Source organism: Danio aesculapii, chromosome 10 (genome assembly GCF_903798145.1).
Source record: "Danio aesculapii chromosome 10, fDanAes4.1, whole genome shotgun sequence".
Taxonomy (NCBI): domain Eukaryota; kingdom Metazoa; phylum Chordata; class Actinopteri; order Cypriniformes; family Danionidae; genus Danio; species Danio aesculapii.
The window spans coordinates 27,098,658-27,117,124 of NC_079444.1; the positions used below are offsets into that span (position 1 = coordinate 27,098,658).

At 40.4% G+C, this 18,467-nt stretch overlaps 1 protein-coding gene across 6 annotated transcripts in view; it reads right to left on the bottom strand.

The window, feature by feature from the left end:
- Nucleotides 1-4,642: 4,642 nt before the first annotated feature.
- Nucleotides 4,643-18,467, bottom strand: part of auts2a (activator of transcription and developmental regulator AUTS2 a) — a 568,280-nt gene continuing 554,455 nt past the window's right edge. For 2 of the 6 annotated variants that reach the window (XM_056466217.1, XM_056466222.1), the window contains 13 exons: nucleotides 17,517-18,054; nucleotides 16,470-16,747; nucleotides 15,722-15,960; nucleotides 14,183-14,227; nucleotides 11,791-11,886; nucleotides 11,421-11,492; nucleotides 11,105-11,134; nucleotides 10,620-10,691; nucleotides 9,878-10,019; nucleotides 9,481-9,561; nucleotides 8,643-8,726; nucleotides 7,660-7,909; nucleotides 4,643-7,121 (listed from right to left, as the gene is read on the bottom strand). In XM_056466217.1, the coding sequence (XP_056322192.1) occupies nucleotides 5,876-7,121; nucleotides 7,660-7,909; nucleotides 8,643-8,726; nucleotides 9,481-9,561; nucleotides 9,878-10,019; nucleotides 10,620-10,691; nucleotides 11,105-11,134; nucleotides 11,421-11,492; nucleotides 11,791-11,886; nucleotides 14,183-14,227; nucleotides 15,722-15,960; nucleotides 16,470-16,747; nucleotides 17,517-18,054 (3,173 nt within the window). In that variant the 3' untranslated portion in view covers nucleotides 4,643-5,875. The remainder of the gene's footprint in view (nucleotides 7,122-7,659; nucleotides 7,910-8,642; nucleotides 8,727-9,480; nucleotides 9,562-9,877; nucleotides 10,020-10,619; nucleotides 10,692-11,104; nucleotides 11,135-11,420; nucleotides 11,493-11,790; nucleotides 11,887-14,182; nucleotides 14,228-15,721; nucleotides 15,961-16,469; nucleotides 16,748-17,516; nucleotides 18,055-18,467) is intronic. The other 4 variants (XM_056466220.1, XM_056466218.1, XM_056466221.1 and 1 more) reach the window with 4 other exon arrangements.

Here is an 18,467-nt window from a genome sequence, read left to right on the forward strand (position 1 = left end):
GTATGCATCTGCTTTGTGTAAATAATATGCTGGATAAGTTGGCGGTTCATTCCGCTGTGGCAACCCAAAATTATTAAATGGATTAAGAAAATGAATGAATGATGAAGATCTATATTTCCAAAAGATGTTTTTGAAAAAAAATACTTGTAGCTGGAATCCATTAACTAAATAAATCCATTGGTGCCAGCAGTCAGCATTCTTCAAAATCTCTTCTTTTTGTGTTCAACAAAAGAAATTCATAAAGGTTTAAATCCATACAATGAAGAACAATGTATGACAATGTATGATGTTTTTAGGTGAACCATCCCTCCCTTTTAGTGATTGTGTGTGTGTGTGTGTTTGTGTGTGTGTGTGTTTACTGTTTTTTTTGAGGGTCTAATAATAGCGGCCTATGAAATAGATTTTTACTCTTCTCCAAATTCTGTTAAATATGTAGTAGTAGTCAGAGTCGTGCAACTTCTAAACTATAGTGAAGTGAGCCTTGTCAAGTATAGTTTTACAGTACATTACAGATTACTTTCAGTCATTCATATTCCTTTGGCTAAGTCTCTATTTTTGAGGTCGCCACAGCAGAATGAAATGCTCAGTGCTGGGAAACACCCATACACTTGCATTTACGCACGCACGCACACACACGCACACTCTTTGGCCAATTTAGTTTATTCAGTTCATCTATAGCACGTGTGTTTGGAGTGTGGGGGAAACCAGAGCACACAGAGGAAACCCATGCAAACACGTGGGAGAACATGCAAACTGGTCCAGCTGGGACTCGAACCAGTGACCTTCTTGCTGTGAGGTGACAGTGCTAACCACGGAGCCACTGCAGTTATAATGAGTTACATTTTTGTTCTCAGTGTTCTGTTCTTCGCTGTCATTAAAACATGTGGAAATGTGAACATTACTAAATTGAATTAGCTTGTTTAGTTTCAGCCCGTATAAATTGTTTACAATCACTTACCTCATAAAAAATGTGTAAATCCAATGAATCAGATTTTTCAGGGGACTCGGTCATTAACTCCAGTCGTTAACAAAAATATACTGCTGGCCTACAGGAATCCTGTAAGGAACATGCAGGTATCCTACTGGAAAGCATTAGTGTTCAGTTTCTGTATGACTAAGGCCATGTCCATATGTACTAGAGCATTAATAAATAAATATAAAAAAATAAAAAAAAACTTTATTTTGATGCTCCATTTGAGTATTAGTAGACTGTCTGCTTGATACTGTTCCTTCAACAGACATTTAGCTGTCTATAAGAAACTTTGCAAGTAGATGTTAACTTAGGGTTTTTAACACTAACCCTAACCCCAACCTAACAGTCTACTTATAATAATGAGAATTGTTGGCATGTAGATGCAATGTAACTTCAATTCAACAAAAAGACCCTCAAAATAAAGTGTGACCTAATTATGTAGACATGAAAATGTTTTTGCACCAAGTTTTTGTGCAAGTAAGTTACATATTCAATAGAAACTTGAAAAGCTTATGGTAGCAAGAATGTTTTTACAGTTGAATTCAGACAGTTTGGCAACAGTAGAACTGCAGATGTACCAAAAGACTTGAATCTGTTGCTGGATCTTTTTTATTTGAGCTTTTAAGTTGTTTTGTTGATGTACGTGACATTATCTGCAATCATTACATTCTTTCAAAAGATGTTTGATGGTGAGTGTGAAACATTTTTTATTTGAAGGTTTTATAATTGTACTTTATAATTGCCATTTTAAGTGATGTAAACAACAACAATGGTCCTAATCTATTTCCTGTTTTACATTTTTAATCTCCATAGTTTCTAAAAATGTCCACATATTAATAAATAATGTTATGACGGCTGCTTTAAAGTTAAGTTATGACTGAATTGCCTCCGTTACCGTTGTGAAATAGTTTAATAACAAGCAGGAAATGGTCATGGGCCAATGACATCACCACATTAAAAAGGTCTACTACTATTACTGTACATTCTACTGTACAACAATTTCTTGACTTTAGACCAGAGGTTTTATGTTTGTGTGACGTTAGATTTTTTCTGAAACAACAACAAATGTTACAAATTCTTGTTTAACATTTGATTTAGTTATTATTTCCAGACACTAGTGCATATTGCAGTTTTATTAATTATGCAACATTTTGTCTTTATATTTACACGTCAGTTCCATTTGATGAATGTGTTGTTGGAAATCATTGAGCCTTTAGTGATGGATTTAGGACAGCTTTGGGGTTGTTGTTGAGCAGCTCCATCTCGTGGCGTTTCTTACACTGCTCTTCTAACTTATTAGAAGTTGAAGTATTTTAGTGCGCCCTCTAGTGGTTAAAAATCTGCCTGCGTTTGACGTTCACTATGACTCCGGTTTTTCATTCATTCATTATCTTTTCGGCCTAGTCCTTTTATTAATCAGGGGGGCGCCTAAGCGGAATGAACCACCAACTTATCCAGCATATGTTTGATGCAACCCAACATTGGGAAACACCCATACACTCTTGCATTTACACAAATACACTACGGCCAATTTAGCTTATTCAATTCACCTGTTCCGCATGTCTTTGGACTGTGGGGAAAAGTCGAGCACCCAGAGGAAACCCACGCGAACACGGGGAAAACATGCAAACCAGGGACCTTCTTGCTGTGAGGCGATCATGCTACCTACTGCGCCACTGTGACGCCCTGACTCGGGTTATATCTTAGATAAAATATTAGAAGTGAATAATGTTAGACATGAATTGCTAGTTTCATAATGTTCATAATTTACTCTGTCTGGAGAGGGTCATGTCTGTCGGTCGGTTCAATAAAATAAATGTTGAGAAGAAAACGAAATCTGCTGAATCCATCGTGTTTGTACTATTGCTGTAATGACATATTTTATATTTGCGCCAGAATTATTCATATAGAAAATGAGTTTTCAGAAACAGACTGATTTAAAAAGGAAACTTTGACCTTGATATTGAATGTTTGCAGTACTGCTTTTCTGAGGTGTGAGGGATTGTCATGTCAGATATGTGTTTTCCTCTACCTTTAGAGATCTGAGATCAAGCTGTTGAGTGTTGAGCTACAGACTGGAGATTCTCCTCAGTTCAAGCGTCACCGTCTTCTCAATTACAGTAAGTCTGTCTCTAAACATTGACATAAACTATTGAATATAAATGGTGTCTATTCACCCTTTAGTGTCTTCCTATTTACAGCCTAATAATAAATGTTTGTTTTCTTTATTCTATTTTTATTTGGAGGATTTTAGCTAGAGTCTAATGTATACACAGTAAAAACAAAAGTAATATATATAAATATATATTTTTTTATATTTATATTTATTTTACTGTCTTTGATTTTAATATTGAGCCTATTTCATGAATTGTTTTTAAAATGAATGCTATAAATATGATTAATACTTCTAGGTTTGATATATTTTAAGTAATATTACACGCGCTCTTCACACCATTCACTCACTCTTGCTTCTTAAGAATTCAGACAAACTTTGCAGAACATCACATAAACTATCCAAAGATTGAGGCTTCATTTTTTTTAAAGCATGTATAAAGTAAGATTAGCAATTCTTGTCTGTCGACACTTTTAAGCAAAGGACTTGGACTGCTTCGCTAAATATATTGTGTTATACATTTGTAAGGCCAGGCCCATATAGGCAGCCTATTGAAAAGGTGGTTCTTTTTTCTCAAAAAGTGGGTCTTTTTGCAGTTCATTTCTCAAATTTCTGAATAATAAATAGGTTTAAATACTGCATTTCAGTAACATTTTAAGCACTAATATTTGCTGCATTAGCTTGTCGGCTGGTGATCATGACCACATATTTTGATGCAACAAAAATATTTCCTACAATTTAGTCAAAGTGCTTACCGTAGTGATTTCCTGTTTTATAAATAATGAGATTACAATTTTGAATAAAGTATGAAAAAATAAACCTATTTTAAAAATACTAATTTATTAATTTAGTTACATTGCATCTACATGCACACTAATTCTCATTAGATAATAAGTAGACTGAGAGTTTGGGGTTAGTGTAAGTTGATGTACTAGCAAAGTTTCTTATAGTCAGTTAAATGTCTGTTGAAGGATCAGCAGATATTAAGCAGACAGTCCACTAATACTCAAATAGACCATCACAATAAAGTGTTATCATTAAAACTTATTAAAAACTGTAGCCTGTAGGTAAATCACACCCTGGCCAGCTTGGTCTTTTGGACCAATTTTCTGATATACAGATATTTAAATAGATTTGAAAAATTATCTTTTTTAAACATTTGTTTAATTTATTATATATATATATATATATATATATATATATATATATATATATATATATATATATATATATATATATTTTTTTTTTTTTTTTTTTAACTATTTATATAGTTTGTATATTTTATGTGCAGTATTTGATGAATGAAGCTCATTGAGATCACCTGCAAGTCCCTATAAATGTTTTGGTATTGGGAATATTATTGTTTCATCCTGTAAGAAAAAAGTGGTTCGAGCACCAATCACTGGACTCTGAAAATGAAAGGCTCTTACTTTATATTGTGCCATCATACTCATAATCATGTATGAGTATCAAAGTGCAAAAATCTCAGCCTTTCATAAATGATTACGCATTATTTTAGGACAGTAAATGTTGAAAAGGTAAACATCAGGAGAGGATTAGTTCACATTTTTTAATAACATGGCACAATTTACATAACACAAGTTTAACTGAGGAGCATGCTGTCGCCTCACCCTTTTTTTGTACATGATCTAGAAAGGACTTCATTTTTTATTTACGTACATGATAAACAGCAAAAAAGTTTCTTACAATCTCTTTGCAATACGTATTGACTACCCACTACTGCTTCAGTGGACATTTTAATGTTCGATTTGAAGAAAACAAAAACAAGGAGAGAAATTAAAGGAAAAAAAGAAGAGAAAAACACTGCACAACATCTGAATTTCACAGAGTTTAAAAGCGCACAACTATCCCTCCCATGGACTACTAAAATAGATCTCTGCTCATTAAAAACAAACTGTCCATAGCGTACGACTGGCTTGATCATCGTGTAGATACAGAACACTTTAATACAGATAGACCAAGAGGGAATCATCAAACTCCACACCGTCTTTAAGTCACGATGGGATGTGGTGTCACGTTTGTCATCTTTTTCAAATTGCCATACATTTGACTTGGAGGTATTTCATTCATTTAAAGATTTCGCTTTTAAGTTCTTGATACATTGGTGGATTTGTAAGGATTGTCAACACAGATTTGTATAGCTCGAAGATCAAGAGTTGAGGAGTCTGATTGAGTCAAACTCTCTTATCTAGGGAGAATCTGCCTGATGGGTAAGCATGTAGTGTTGCTGCGACAGGAGAATGAGGGGGTCCAGTTGCCACCGCTAGTCCTCTAGGAGAGAGAGAGAAACTGATAGAGAAAGCCCACGCATGAGTTGCATAGTTGAAAGAAGGGATGTGGTCTCTCGAACTAAACCATTCATATGCAGCATTAAACTAAAACCAGAGCCTGTGCACTTGCGCTCCTCTTGATCACTGCCCATTATGTACAGCATTTCAAAGTAAAGCTTTCATAACACCCATTTGCATATTTGTACCTTACATTTTTTTCCTCAATCAGAGAAACACACCAACTTTGCACATATCTACAATGTATTGAGGTACCTGTACATTCCAAAAAACATCCCCTTGACCGTGTTTGAGATCTACACTTGTCCACTTGCTCAGTGTCCTGTACATGTTTAAGAATACACACCAATGGAGGAGCAGACAGGGTTAAGAGAGCGTGTAAAATCCCAGTCTTTTGTACAAAAAGCAAACGCAACACAGAAACCAACGCACAGTCTATACACAGATATGATACAGCCTCAAGTGCTCGCTTCTGAGGTTTCATCGGGCCTCGATGTCTTTGTGTGTGTGTGAAGGGGGTCTGTCTCTGATGTCAGGCCCGAGTGGTGTAGTCCGTCTGGGGGACGAGGAGCGTGCACCCAGGGTCGGGATTAGAGGGGGCGGAGCACTGAGTGATGCGGTGGGAGGGGTTTTGTTGAGGATGCCGTTCTGGGCTGCGGCGGCCACAGCAGAGGAAGGACTTACACGAGGGTAGTGCATGCTGGGAAGTCCGGGGGCCATGAGGCCGGGGTGCGGGAGATGTCCATCTAGAACAGGGTGATGCATGGGGTGCAGACGGCCCTGCTCATAGTCCTCTCGGAGCAGGTGCAGGCGCTCCCTCTCCTCTAAGTGCGCTCGCTCTTGTTCCCGCCGCTGTTCTAGGATTAGTCCGTGAGGGTGGTCTCGGTTAAAGTCATGAGGCTCGCGGTCCCGGTATGAACGCTCTGCTTCGTACAGTCGAGGCGCTGCTAACCGGTGCAGAGGGTCATTCCGTAGGAGAAGTTCCCGAGTTAATGGATCCCTCCGGTGGATGTCCAGTCCTCGGTAAGGGTCCCTCATGGGATCCCAGTGAAACGCAGGATAGGGAAACCTCTCTGCCCCTGGAATGGGGCTGATGCCCATGAAGGGCGCCACCATACGAGTCCTCTCCAAACTACTGATACTGTTTATGGGGTGCATGCTGGCCATGCCCATGGGCACTGGCATTGAAGAAGGAGGGTGTAGAGCAGCAGGAGGATGAGGATGGGGAGGAGGAGGAGGTGGTGCTTGCGGTGTAGATCTTTGCTCTGGCGATCTCTCCGTGGGACCATCCTGTTCCTCTTTGCGTTCTTCTTTTACCTTTACCTCACTGCTTTTCTTCTCATAAGTGATTTCAGCCTTTTTCTCCAGAATGTCTCGAGTCAGGCCGCCGTTCACCCGGTCCATGCCGCCAGGCCGCATGTAGGGTGACGCTGTAATCCGATTGGCTGGTTTGTCTTCAGAAACGCGGCCATCATGGATGACAGGAGTGTCTTTGTCACTGTGATGATTCTCCTTCAGCTTGTGTTCGTCTGTGTTAGAGTCTTTCCAGTCTGAGTGCTCTCGATCTCTCTCCCGATCTTTGGGTTTGTCCTTGTCTTTGTCCCTAGGCTCGCTGGAAGTGATGTGGTTTCGGGATGGCTCAGATGGCCGAGTGTGACCCAGCAGAGTGAGAGGATTAACAGGAAGTGGGGATTGGTGACTTTGGTGCCTCTTCTCCACAGATTCCCTAAAGGTATAAGAAAAAAAGAGCATTACTATACAGCAAATGAGTATGTGCTCACCTTTTCTGGGTTTGTATTAAATGATGCTGCTGCTGTTAATAATAATACTAACAATCGTCATCTCTCTGTACAACTATAAGAATATATGTGACATCACTGACATCTTGTGCATGTGATGTGTATTACATGTTCAGTTTATACTGTAGATATGTGCGAGTACTTTTTACAAGGTGACATCACGAACTACTGGCCTAAAATGCACAAAACCAGCCATTTTTACAATGTGGTCAGTAAAAAAGTGTCCAGACAGAAAGGTAATATGTTCCATTGTCTAATTTAAAGTGTTGAAGAAATTGTTAATTTATTTAACACATTTCAATATAGAATGTATACAACCAGAATAAATCACATTGTAATGACCAAGTCTAGATGTAGAACAAGTGTTAAACAAATCAGCCTTAAACATATACAATTCAATAGCTAAACCATGTCTAATTCTTGACAAACTATGTCTTAATTAGTGTGTTGTTATAATCTACACACCGTTCTTTGTCGTCCTTGTTGACTGATGAGTCCCTCTTGTCCAGGTCCCGCTCTCTCTCTCTGTCCCGCTCTCGTTCTCTCTCATGTGAGCTGACTGAAGCACTGCGCTCTGATTCTCCAGGTTTGAGCCAGGGCGGTGGAGTGGGGAAGGATGGTGGTGTGCGATGGAGTCTGTTCCATGGCTCGTGAGGGCCGCTGAAGTGCTGTTGTGCGCTGGGTGAATCTTTGTGGCCAAACACAGAGTTGGATGCTGGGAGAATGAAATGGATTCATTTGGAATGTTTTGCTTCATGCGGAGAGTATTCTTTGATATCAGATAATTGCTGACATTTTCCCCCTCTTAAACATTATTTGAATAACTGAGATATATACAGGGGTTGGACGATGAAACTGGCCAATTTAATGTTGGCGGTTTCATGGCTAAATTTGAGCAGCCTGGAAGCCAGTCTTTATTGATTGCACATTCCACCAGTAAGAGCAGAGGGTGAAGGTTTAATTAACGGAGTAATAGCACAGTTTTGCCTAAAATACTACATTGCAAACATTATGGGTGACATATCAGAGTTCAAAAGAGGACAAATTGTCACTGGCTCTTCTGTGACCAAGAAAACAAGTTTTTGTGATGTACCAAGAGCAGTGGTATCTGGGGTAATGTTAGCATACCACCAAGAAGGTCGAACCACAACCAACAAAAGTAACTGTGGACGCAAGAGGAAAGTCATGTCTAAAGGATGTCCGGGTGCTAACCCAGATTGTATCCAAAAAACATGAAACCACGGTTGCCCAACTCACTGCAGAATTAAATGTGCAACTCACATGCAAAAGGAGTCCCTACACCATACTAATGAATTATTGTGGGCTAAAATCAGGCGTTTCCATTTTACTGTCCAACCCCTGTACATGTACTGCATTTCTGAATGATTACAGGTGGACTAAAGAGGAATGTTCAAAAAAACAACAATTTGTGACTAATTGACACTCACCGAGTGCTGGATTTCCCAGACCACCAAAGGCTGCAGTGCTTAATGAGGCCAGACCTCCAAATGAAGGGGGTCTGCTGAAGGGCTCTATCAAAACAAGACCAAAGAATTAGAAAACTGACTGAGCAATTCACTAAACAATTCCAGCTTATATTTACAATAGATCAGCTAGTCCACAAATGAACAGATAACCCAACTTGTTTTCACACTAGTGTTCAGTAATTCTTAGGCCAGAGGTGCCCATTCCTGCTCATGCAGGGCCACTATTCTATCACTATTCCACATGTTTTATCTGATTTCTGTTTAGTTTGATTAAGAAATCACTGTTTACATGGTAGACTCTTAATCAGAGTATTGTCTTAATCGTATTAAAATCAGATTATTGGTGTTCATGTAAATATATTCAGTGATCTTTAGGATTACTAGGGACTTCCACTGCATGACACTGGTCCTCTATGAGCATTAGAGACCTCAGCCTACAAATATCCCTCATCTCTTGTGAGATGCAGCCATTGGAAAGGCTGGAGAAAAAAACACCACGTTGCCATGAAATTAAACAGTTGTCAGACCAACTCTGTAAACAGAAGCTTGCAACGCTTGCACCCGCCTCAAAGTTCTGACCGGCTCAATGCTTTAAAACATATTGATGAGTGGCAAATTCTTTTAACTTGACAGTGAGTCTTGAAAATGTGGCACTTATGTGTAAGGCACAAAAGATGTGACTTTAAAACCAATAAAAAAGCAGGACTTTGGAATGAAAAAATGTATTCTGTGTGAGTGATAAGTAAAAGGTGTGCAGTGACCTCTAGTGGAGGAACATGAAGATAGCTTGTAAGTTTACCTAAATGAGGTGCTGGAGTAAGAAAGTTGCTAGGATGATGTGGAGGGTGTCCAAAAGGTGCAGCTGTGGGATGCGTGGACCCTGAAAGACAGAAAACATTCAAGTCGTTCAGCTATATCCTAATAGGGTTTTTTTTTAATGCTATGATAATACATCCTGAGAGGAGTAAAACAACAGAAATTACACTGCAAACATTATAAAAGCAGAATGTTTTCAGAATCAAATGTCCACTATATTTCATTATAGTATAACCTGATTGGTGTCTTACGAAAAAGGCAATATAGTGATATATATAGACTATACCTGTAGTGCAGTAAAAAATACTGTATTGGTGATATTGAAACTACACTCTTAACTCTCCCCAAACTCTCAGTGAAGATTTGGATAGTCCACTCACCTGCTGCTGAGAAAAGCGATGCAGGTCGTGCCAAGTCATGAGGGTGATGTATGGCTCCAAAAAGAGTGGGGCCTGGAGGTCGACTTAGGAATTCTGGTTTGAGGCCAAAGTCCAGTTTGTGTGGGTCAACCTGCATCTGCTGCTGGAGAAGGCAAGACACGAGAGAGAACATATGTGATACCTCTCATAATAAGTATGTCAGTAATGAAGGTTGCACTTTATTCTGTTAATAGACCCTTTTCTCCTTTTCGGTTTTCTCAGTAGCGGAAGGTGTCATATTTGGGTAAATAAAGCACAGTAAATGGGAGAGTACAACAAAGAATTTTTTTACAATCCTATTTGCTGAAATAATAAAAGAAAAATGCCACAATAGTGTTATCAAGACTTTCAGAAAAAGGAAAAAATATAGTGCGAGACTGATGACGGCAGCCAGAGGAGAGAATAACGTCAAATTTACTCTCAGCCCCATAGAAATTAGAAAGATTGCTTGCATAAACAGTAATTTGTTGTTTGTAATTTGACTCAAAGATGATATAATACATTCATAAATACATATAAACGTTCGTACGCTTTTTCAAAATCAAAATATTAAAAACTATCAAGGATTTATATTATGATGATCATTAAACGCCTCAAAACTGTCTTCTGAAAGGGTCCATTATGTTAAAAAAAGAGGCACAAAGAATATTTATTTCCAAATATAGAGGTGATCTCGATTGGAGGTTGTGTGTGCAAATCTCACCTTGACTTTCTGTTGGTGGTGGTAAATTTGCCAGGCTATATGAACATGCATAGCACACCACTTTCCTGGTTTCTGTGGAGACAGAAAGAAAAGCTGTTTACACATCAGCGAATTCAGATGAGTTTAACTGTGTTCTTCTAAATCTAGCAAACACTCCTACAGAACAATGTTGGGTGCATCTGACAAGATTATTTTCCAATTTAATTGAATATGTTTTGAACACTTTCAAATGATTTTTAGGAACGGCTGCAAATGAATTCCGCCAAATGTCAATACAAAGTGTTTTCAGATAAGGGAGTCATATAGTGTGTCTCCTATAGACTGAGATGAGACTGTCAAGTCCCAGCGCACAGCTAATTAAAGAGACTGCGGAGTGGAAGGCAGGTGCTCGGTGCAAGGTGGGATTAAACTGTAATGAGCTTTTACTCTATTTCCTGCAGAGTCCTGTGGGGAAACAAACCGAATAACTGATAAAGCAGTCTTACCCTGAGAACCGGCCGGAACGGATCTGTCAGCTAGAGAGGAGAGGGAAAAAAGAGAGAGAGATTAGGGACACAAAGCTGTCACTCAGGACTTTTAATTAGCATCCGAGCATCACTTCATCACTGACCAAATTAAAATGTTAAAATTTCCCTTTCTAATGAAGCATTTTGTGGAATAATTAGGCCAGAATTCAGAGTATTCCCCTTCCTGTCACTGCCTGCATACCAATGTGGGCAACAGTATAACAAATACAATGGTTAGCTTGCCCATACTGTCATTTAGCACAAGGTTAAAAATACCACTGTTTGGCTTGCTTACCCGGGGGTCTTTCTGAAGAAGTGTGTGTGGGACAGCTCCAGGTCTGGCTGCCACGTCGAGAGGGTTTGAGGTCTATAATGCACACACAAAGACAAAACATTAGTATTTTCAGACAATCACAAGATAAAAAACCATCCAGCCTCATCTCTGATGCACTCTAGCATATATAGCTAACTGGGGAACATGACCATAGAAACAGATTCACTATTGACTGCAGATACTGTACCTATACATGATATCATAGAAGAAACAGACTGAGATCTGTTTATATTTAGCCAGATCTGTTCCATGCGTGCACAAGTACACTCAGAACAGCACAGGAGGTTAGTTTTGGGAGATCTCTGACTTTTAGTGTTTGATATGGTGATACCTTGGGCTGGAACGCTCCCTGCAGAGATCCGAAGGGCCCCGTCGGTGGGATGACGGGCGGAATGCCAGACACCGCTGGGGGGTAAGAGTGGAACAGCTGAGAAAAGAAAAAGGATACAAGACACGGTTACTCCAGGAGGTTCTTGTTTGATCGTGTCAGCTGTTTACGGTTATACAGTGAGACCGGAGCCTGCAGGTCCCTGTACAAACTAACATCTACACAAGATCAGCTGCTGACATTTAAATAGCCCTCTTCATTACAGTAACTGTATAATATAAAGTGTCACACTTGAAAACACACAGCATATAAACACATGAATCATATTTCATTTTTGTTCTTTCTGTGAATGGATAAATGAAAGAATGAGACTACAAAGCATCTATTCTGCTGCGTTCAGTGGTACAACCTTCATCTGACCTGCGGCTGTTGTGACATTCAACAAAGATTAACGATGAGATGAATTTACAATATGGGTCACTCTCGAAACCTGCTCTGATAGCAATGACTGTTATTATCACAATACACTGCATAATGCATCTAATTACTGTAGTCTGTGTGTGTGTGCGCATGGGTGGGTGTCAGAAATGAATCATTGCTAAATGGTGAGTCTGTAATTGAAAGGCAAAGATCAAATAAATTGAATTTGCATCAACCTGTTGGACAGGCAGGTAGAATGAAACGTTTTATGCTTAACACGATCTCTGTAGTATCCAGCGAGGCATTTCAATAAAAACATGTAGTGCATCTGGAAAGTATTCATAGCGCTTCACTTTTTCCACAGTTTTTATGTCACAGCCTATTTCCTCAAATTTCTACACACAATTCCCTATACTGACAATGTGAAAAAAGATTTTTTTTAATTGTTGCAAATTTATTAAAAATAAAAAAACCTGAAAAATCACATGTACAGAAGTATTCACAGCCTTTGTCATGAAGCTCTAAATTGAGATCCGGTACATTCTGTTTCCACTGATAATTCTTGAGATGTTTCAGCAGCTTAATTGGAGTGCACCTGTGGTAAATTCAGTTGATTGGACATGATTTGAAAAGGCATACACCTGTCTATATAAGGTCCCAGGGTTAACAGTACATGTCAAAGCACAAACCAAGCATGAAGACAAAGGAATTGTCTTTAGACCTCCGAGACAGGATTGTCTCCAGGCACAAGGCTGGGGAAGGTCACAGAAAAATTTCTGCTGCTCTGAAAGTTCCAACGAGCACAGTGACCTCCACCAGGACTAGAACTGGCCTGCCATTTAAGCTGAGTGATTGGGGGAGAAGGGCCTTAGTCAGGGAGGTGATCAATCACCCGATGGTCACTTTGTCTGAGCTCCAGCGTTTTTCTGTGGAGAGAGGAGAACCTTACAGAAGGACAACCATCTGTGCAGCAATCTACCAATCAGGCCTGTATGGCCTGACGGAAGTCACTCCCCGCCTGCAATTTGCCAAAAGGCATTTGAAGGACTCTCAGACCATAAGAATCAAAATTCTCTAGCCTGATGAGACTAAAATTGAACTCTTTGAAGTGAATGCCAGGCGTTACGTTTGGAGAAAACCGGGCACCGCTCATCAGTATGCTAATAACATCCATACAGTGAAGCATGGTGGTGGCAGTATCATGCTGTGGGGATGGTTTTCAGCAGCAGGAACTGGAAGACTAATGAGGATAGAGGGAAAAATTATTACAGAGACCTCAGACTGGGGGCGACTCGGTGAATGACCTTGAGTGGCCCAGCCAGAGCCCAGACCTAAAACCTATTGAACATCTCTAGAGATCTGAAAATGGCTGTACACCTTCGCTTCCCATCCAACCTGATAGAGCTTGAGAGGTACTGCAAAGAGGAATAGGCAAAAATTCCCAAAGACAGGTGTGCCAAGCTTATGGCATCATATTCAAAAACACTTAAGGCTGTAATCGCTGCTAAAGGTGCATCAACAAAGTATTGAACAAAGGCTGTGAATACTGATGTACATGTGATTTTACAGATTTTTTATTTCGAAAAAAAATTTGCAACAATTTCAAAAACTCTTTTTTTTCACATTGTCATTATGGGGTATTGTGTGTAGAATTTTGAGGAAATAAATTTTATCCATTTTGAAATAAGGCTGTAACATAAAAAAATGTGGAAAAAGAGAAATGCTATGGATACTTTCCGGATGCACTGTATCTTGCGGCCAATCTGCTTAACAAAATTGAAATGTTATAATGAAAATGTTTTCATTTATTATGCAGTAATGTTTTTGGCTACATGTTAAAAAACACCATAAGCTGTTCCCAGCATATCCCCAATTGCTCTAGACATTTAATGCAAAGCATGATGTAAATTATGGACCAAGCTAGGTGAGAAAAAAAGGCATCATAGCAATTGACAAAAACATGACAGGGACTCACGCTGTGCCTGTAGAAAGGGTCGACTTTAGTGGGGTATTTTTCGAACTGTGGAAGAAAAGAAGAAATAGAGCTCAGTACACAGCAATTTACTCCTGACAAATCTCATGTGGAGCCACGAGGCTCAAAACAAATACCAAATGCTTTAATATGCTCTCCAGAAAAGTGTTTGGTTGGCAGTAAAATGGTCTCTGCCCTGATTAATGAATGTTAGCACCCTGCATGACTCTTGCTAGGCTGTCGTTTTTGCAATTTACAGTGAATTACGACAAGGCCTTCCTCTTGTTAATATGTATTACTCAGCAAGTCTTTGAGTGGTCAAGTAGAAGCCATTCAGCTGTCTAAAAATAGTCCCATAAACAGTTCATTTAATGGGGTTTGAGTGGTCTAATCTGGATCCAAAGAGAATGTTTCCCACTCCTGAGTAAACAATGTGGCTCTCAAACTAGTTTTATACTCTCATTAGCTAACAGAGCACCATTCTCAGAGGTCTTTGAGTCTGGCATGGTTGAAAAGCTGCTTTTAAGCCTCTGCGGGCACTGTGGTTACTGTCGAGCTGTGTGGGAGTGTCTGTATGAAGCCTCAACTCACTAATCAGCTCTGCTGTCTGCCAACCAAAAGCCCACAGTCCAAACTCCATCAGACCAAAATTATGTCATTAAATTGGGAATGAATAAACTAGTATTAAGTTCTCAAGACTTAGCTGGAACAAAAATGTATTGCCAGCGGCAATGTACTGCCAATTCTCAAATCAGGGCAGAGAACAGAATGTGGAGAAGCATGGCAGAGAAAAACAGCAGTTTTTCAACAAAGAAAAGCCACATAATGGCAAGAGAGAAACACATGGTTACAATTGAGTGAGCATACTACTGCCATGGCTTCCAGTGATTACTGAATCAACATACTGTACACAAATTTTAATTCTCCAGCTAATACAATGCACATGAGTGAATATCGTAGTGTACAGTGCTCCCACCTTTTTTTAACCCAATGACTTTCAGTTTTTTCGCTCCTATATGATGCCTCGATGAGACTTTTTTGCAAATCATTCTGATGAATATTTAGAGAGATTTTATTAATCATTAATTAAATGTCTGAATGCTTCATTAATGGATTCAGAATGCCTCGAATCATTAATGAAATGTCTGAATTCTTCATTAAAATGTTCACTAGAGGAATTTCCATGATGGTGGGAATCCTGTCACTTGTATGCATGCATTTGATTTCCATGTGTGCATCATTTTTAAACATCCACTCAGGCATATCCACCTTATTTTTCAACATGAAAGTCGGTAATTAATTGATTGTACAAGACTACTTACAGCACCTACAGACAGAACTAGAAAAAGAAAAAAAAAACTGTAAAACTTCTTGCTACAAATCAGTGATTATGATAAAGAACTATGCTAATAAATATCATTTTGCAGTGACCAATCAGGTTTGGCTGACTTTGTGTTCAAAATAAAGTGGATAGCCATCCATCATCACAATGTTTATCATTATATATATAGTTTTTTAGAGTTGTGTTCCACTTATCCTCACATTTCTGGCTGGGGTACGCACCATGGGCGGTGCAGGCGTGGGCATGATGGCGTGGGGGAAAGGGGTGAAGGTGTGCTGGTGTGTGTGTTGGTGTGTGTGCTGGTGCTGATGCTGGTGCTGGTGCTGGTGCTGGTGGAACTCAGTCCGCAAGTATGGAGGGGGACCCAGTGATGCCCCACGATCAGCACTCTGAGATGCCAGGAAACGAGTGTTTAATTCCTGCCGGAGAATGTCTTGTTCTGGGAGAAGGAAAAAGAGGTTTGTTTTTAAGTCACATACCATTGCAAACTTCTTCATTTAGTAGTTTACATTGTTGAGCTTCTCATAGAAGTGAAGTTTCATAAACTAATTTCGAGAGGAGCACATAAAATGATTGAGCACGTCTGGCCACTCATTTGTAATCAGTAATAATCCAATCAGAGTGATCCTAGTTTATTATAAATGGATCATTTTCCCCCTACTGTTCTATCTTCGTTTGGAAGAATCCCCCCTTCCACCCCATCTCCTCCTTTTCCTCCCTTTTCTAAAGGGGGAGCTCTCGAGACCTACCTGATCTCGGATCTCCTGATATGCTTATCGACCGGGCGGGAGCCCTGGGCTCAAATATCTCCGAGCTCAGGGTTCTCTCCCGGGACAGCATGACAAACCTGCTTTATACGCCAAGCATATCTAAGTGGGAACTCTTGAAAATATAATAGAGACAATATAATAGAAATCATATAATAAGACTTTAGATGGTGATTGGTACCTGAGTAGGCACTCCCAGCTGGATGTCCGGGGACCGGCAGAGTGTTTGAGGTGAGAGGAGGAGGTGGAGGCAGAGCAGCAGGCGACGCAAACATATTGGTGTGATGAGGAAGAGTGGAGGATGGCAGGGAGGGGGGGAAGGTGTGTGAAGCTGTAGGGTTCGCTGACAGGGGCAGGGGGAATGAGGCTGACGCCCCGGTGGGGGCAGGTTGGTGATGGTGCAGATGAGGGGCTGGAGATGGGCCCGGAGGCTTCCCCGGAGTGCTGCTTCGACTACTGCTGTGAACAAAGAGAAAATAAATGATTGTAAAAAATGCACCTGCATAAAAAGTAACTCCCTTTCCAAACTATAATCACAAAACTCCTTTGTTCACTAAATTGCTTCGAGAGTGGAAAGTGTCTGCTATAAATTTAGAGAAGGATCGAGTTTCAGAAACCTGGAAAGTGTGTATACACTGAAGAATGTGTTATTACTGGAGGGATTTCCCAGCCACACATGCTAAAGTATTTATCAGAGTCATATGCAATCTAACAAAGAGCTCATTTACAGGCCGAGTAATCATTTAAATGCTAATTATATTCATATTAAAAGCTGCGCACAGAATAACACGAAGTATAATTATCATCAGCAGTCCACTGGCAATATACCGCACTGGGTGGACTACACAACATATCTAAAGGACGGCAGAGAAGGGCAAGAGGAGGGAGGGGAAGATCTGCTTCTCTGCGGGATACTGGGGTGGCTGAGTCGAGAAGAGGAAATGTTATCTACAAGCCGCCGCCAGCTACAAGGCAGCAGCAGCCTCGACGTGGGAGGGGAACGAATCAAACCGTCTAATCTCTCAGCTGGGGTTCTCTTTGCGGTGCTGTAAGGCGCACACACTCAAACACGTAAGGATTTGTGCCTCATGTTTACTGGCGGAAGCGGTGCTGTTGTACTATAGTATTTAATAGCTGAGGCTCTACTCAATCAGCAAACAACACATCTGGATTGTAACAGAAACTTCCTGCTGTGCTTTTACATTACACTCATTTGGTGCACACTCACCTCAGGCCGTTGAGCGTAAGGCTGCCACTGTAGGCTGAAATCGGGCGCTGGTGGCAGCGTGAGGGTGGCCTGTGCTGCACGGGTTGCGTAGGGTTCTGCTGGGCTGGTAGCGCTGGTGATGGGGGGTGGTGGTAGATACTTGGGGTTCGAGGTGGCTTTGGGTGAGATGGAGATTCAGGTGGGTGCTGAGACTGATGCGGGGGTGCCTGAGAGAGCTCGTGACCCTGGGTTTGAGGCAGAGCAGTAGAGGGTGACAGTGGCCTTAGTGTGCGCTCTGGGCAGGGGTTCTGGGTTTGGGCTGGCCTCGAGGGCAAGGCTAACCCCCTGCTGGATGGGGGTGGCTGGAGATGAAGAGGGGCAGGGAGGGGAGGTTTAGGATGGGAAGTGGGCACCAGTGGGGGGGTGGCCGAGGAGATTTCACGGGAAGTCTCCTGGCTCTTCTCTTGACTGCGCTCTAGGCCTGACACCTTGGGAATGCCCAGGCCTCGCAGCTCCTGGCTGGCATTGGTGGAGAGTGTGTCAACACTAAAATCTGGAACTGTAGAGACAAAAGAACAACAAGGCACTTTTTAGAAACCACATGTGCAGATCATCATTTGATTTAATACAGAATAGAACACAATTAAATGTGCAAGAGAAAGTGGTGTGCCACAGTAAACTATTTCACATTTAAAAAAATGATTGCATTCAGTGTTTTTTAGTTATTTGATTGAATTAATTTGTAATGGTATACTACCAACACTAAATCACGTCTTACTTAAACTGAAATCATGAGAGCAACATCATATAGTAACAACCATTAGCTAATAAGCCAGTAACATGTGAGGTCATGTGAATAGCTTAATGTCTTCTATTAGGGAAAGTTCCAAAAAATGGATAATCATTCAGGTTATATGATATTAGCTTTTTTTTAATTGTACATAATGCACTCCAATAAATAGATAGAAAGAG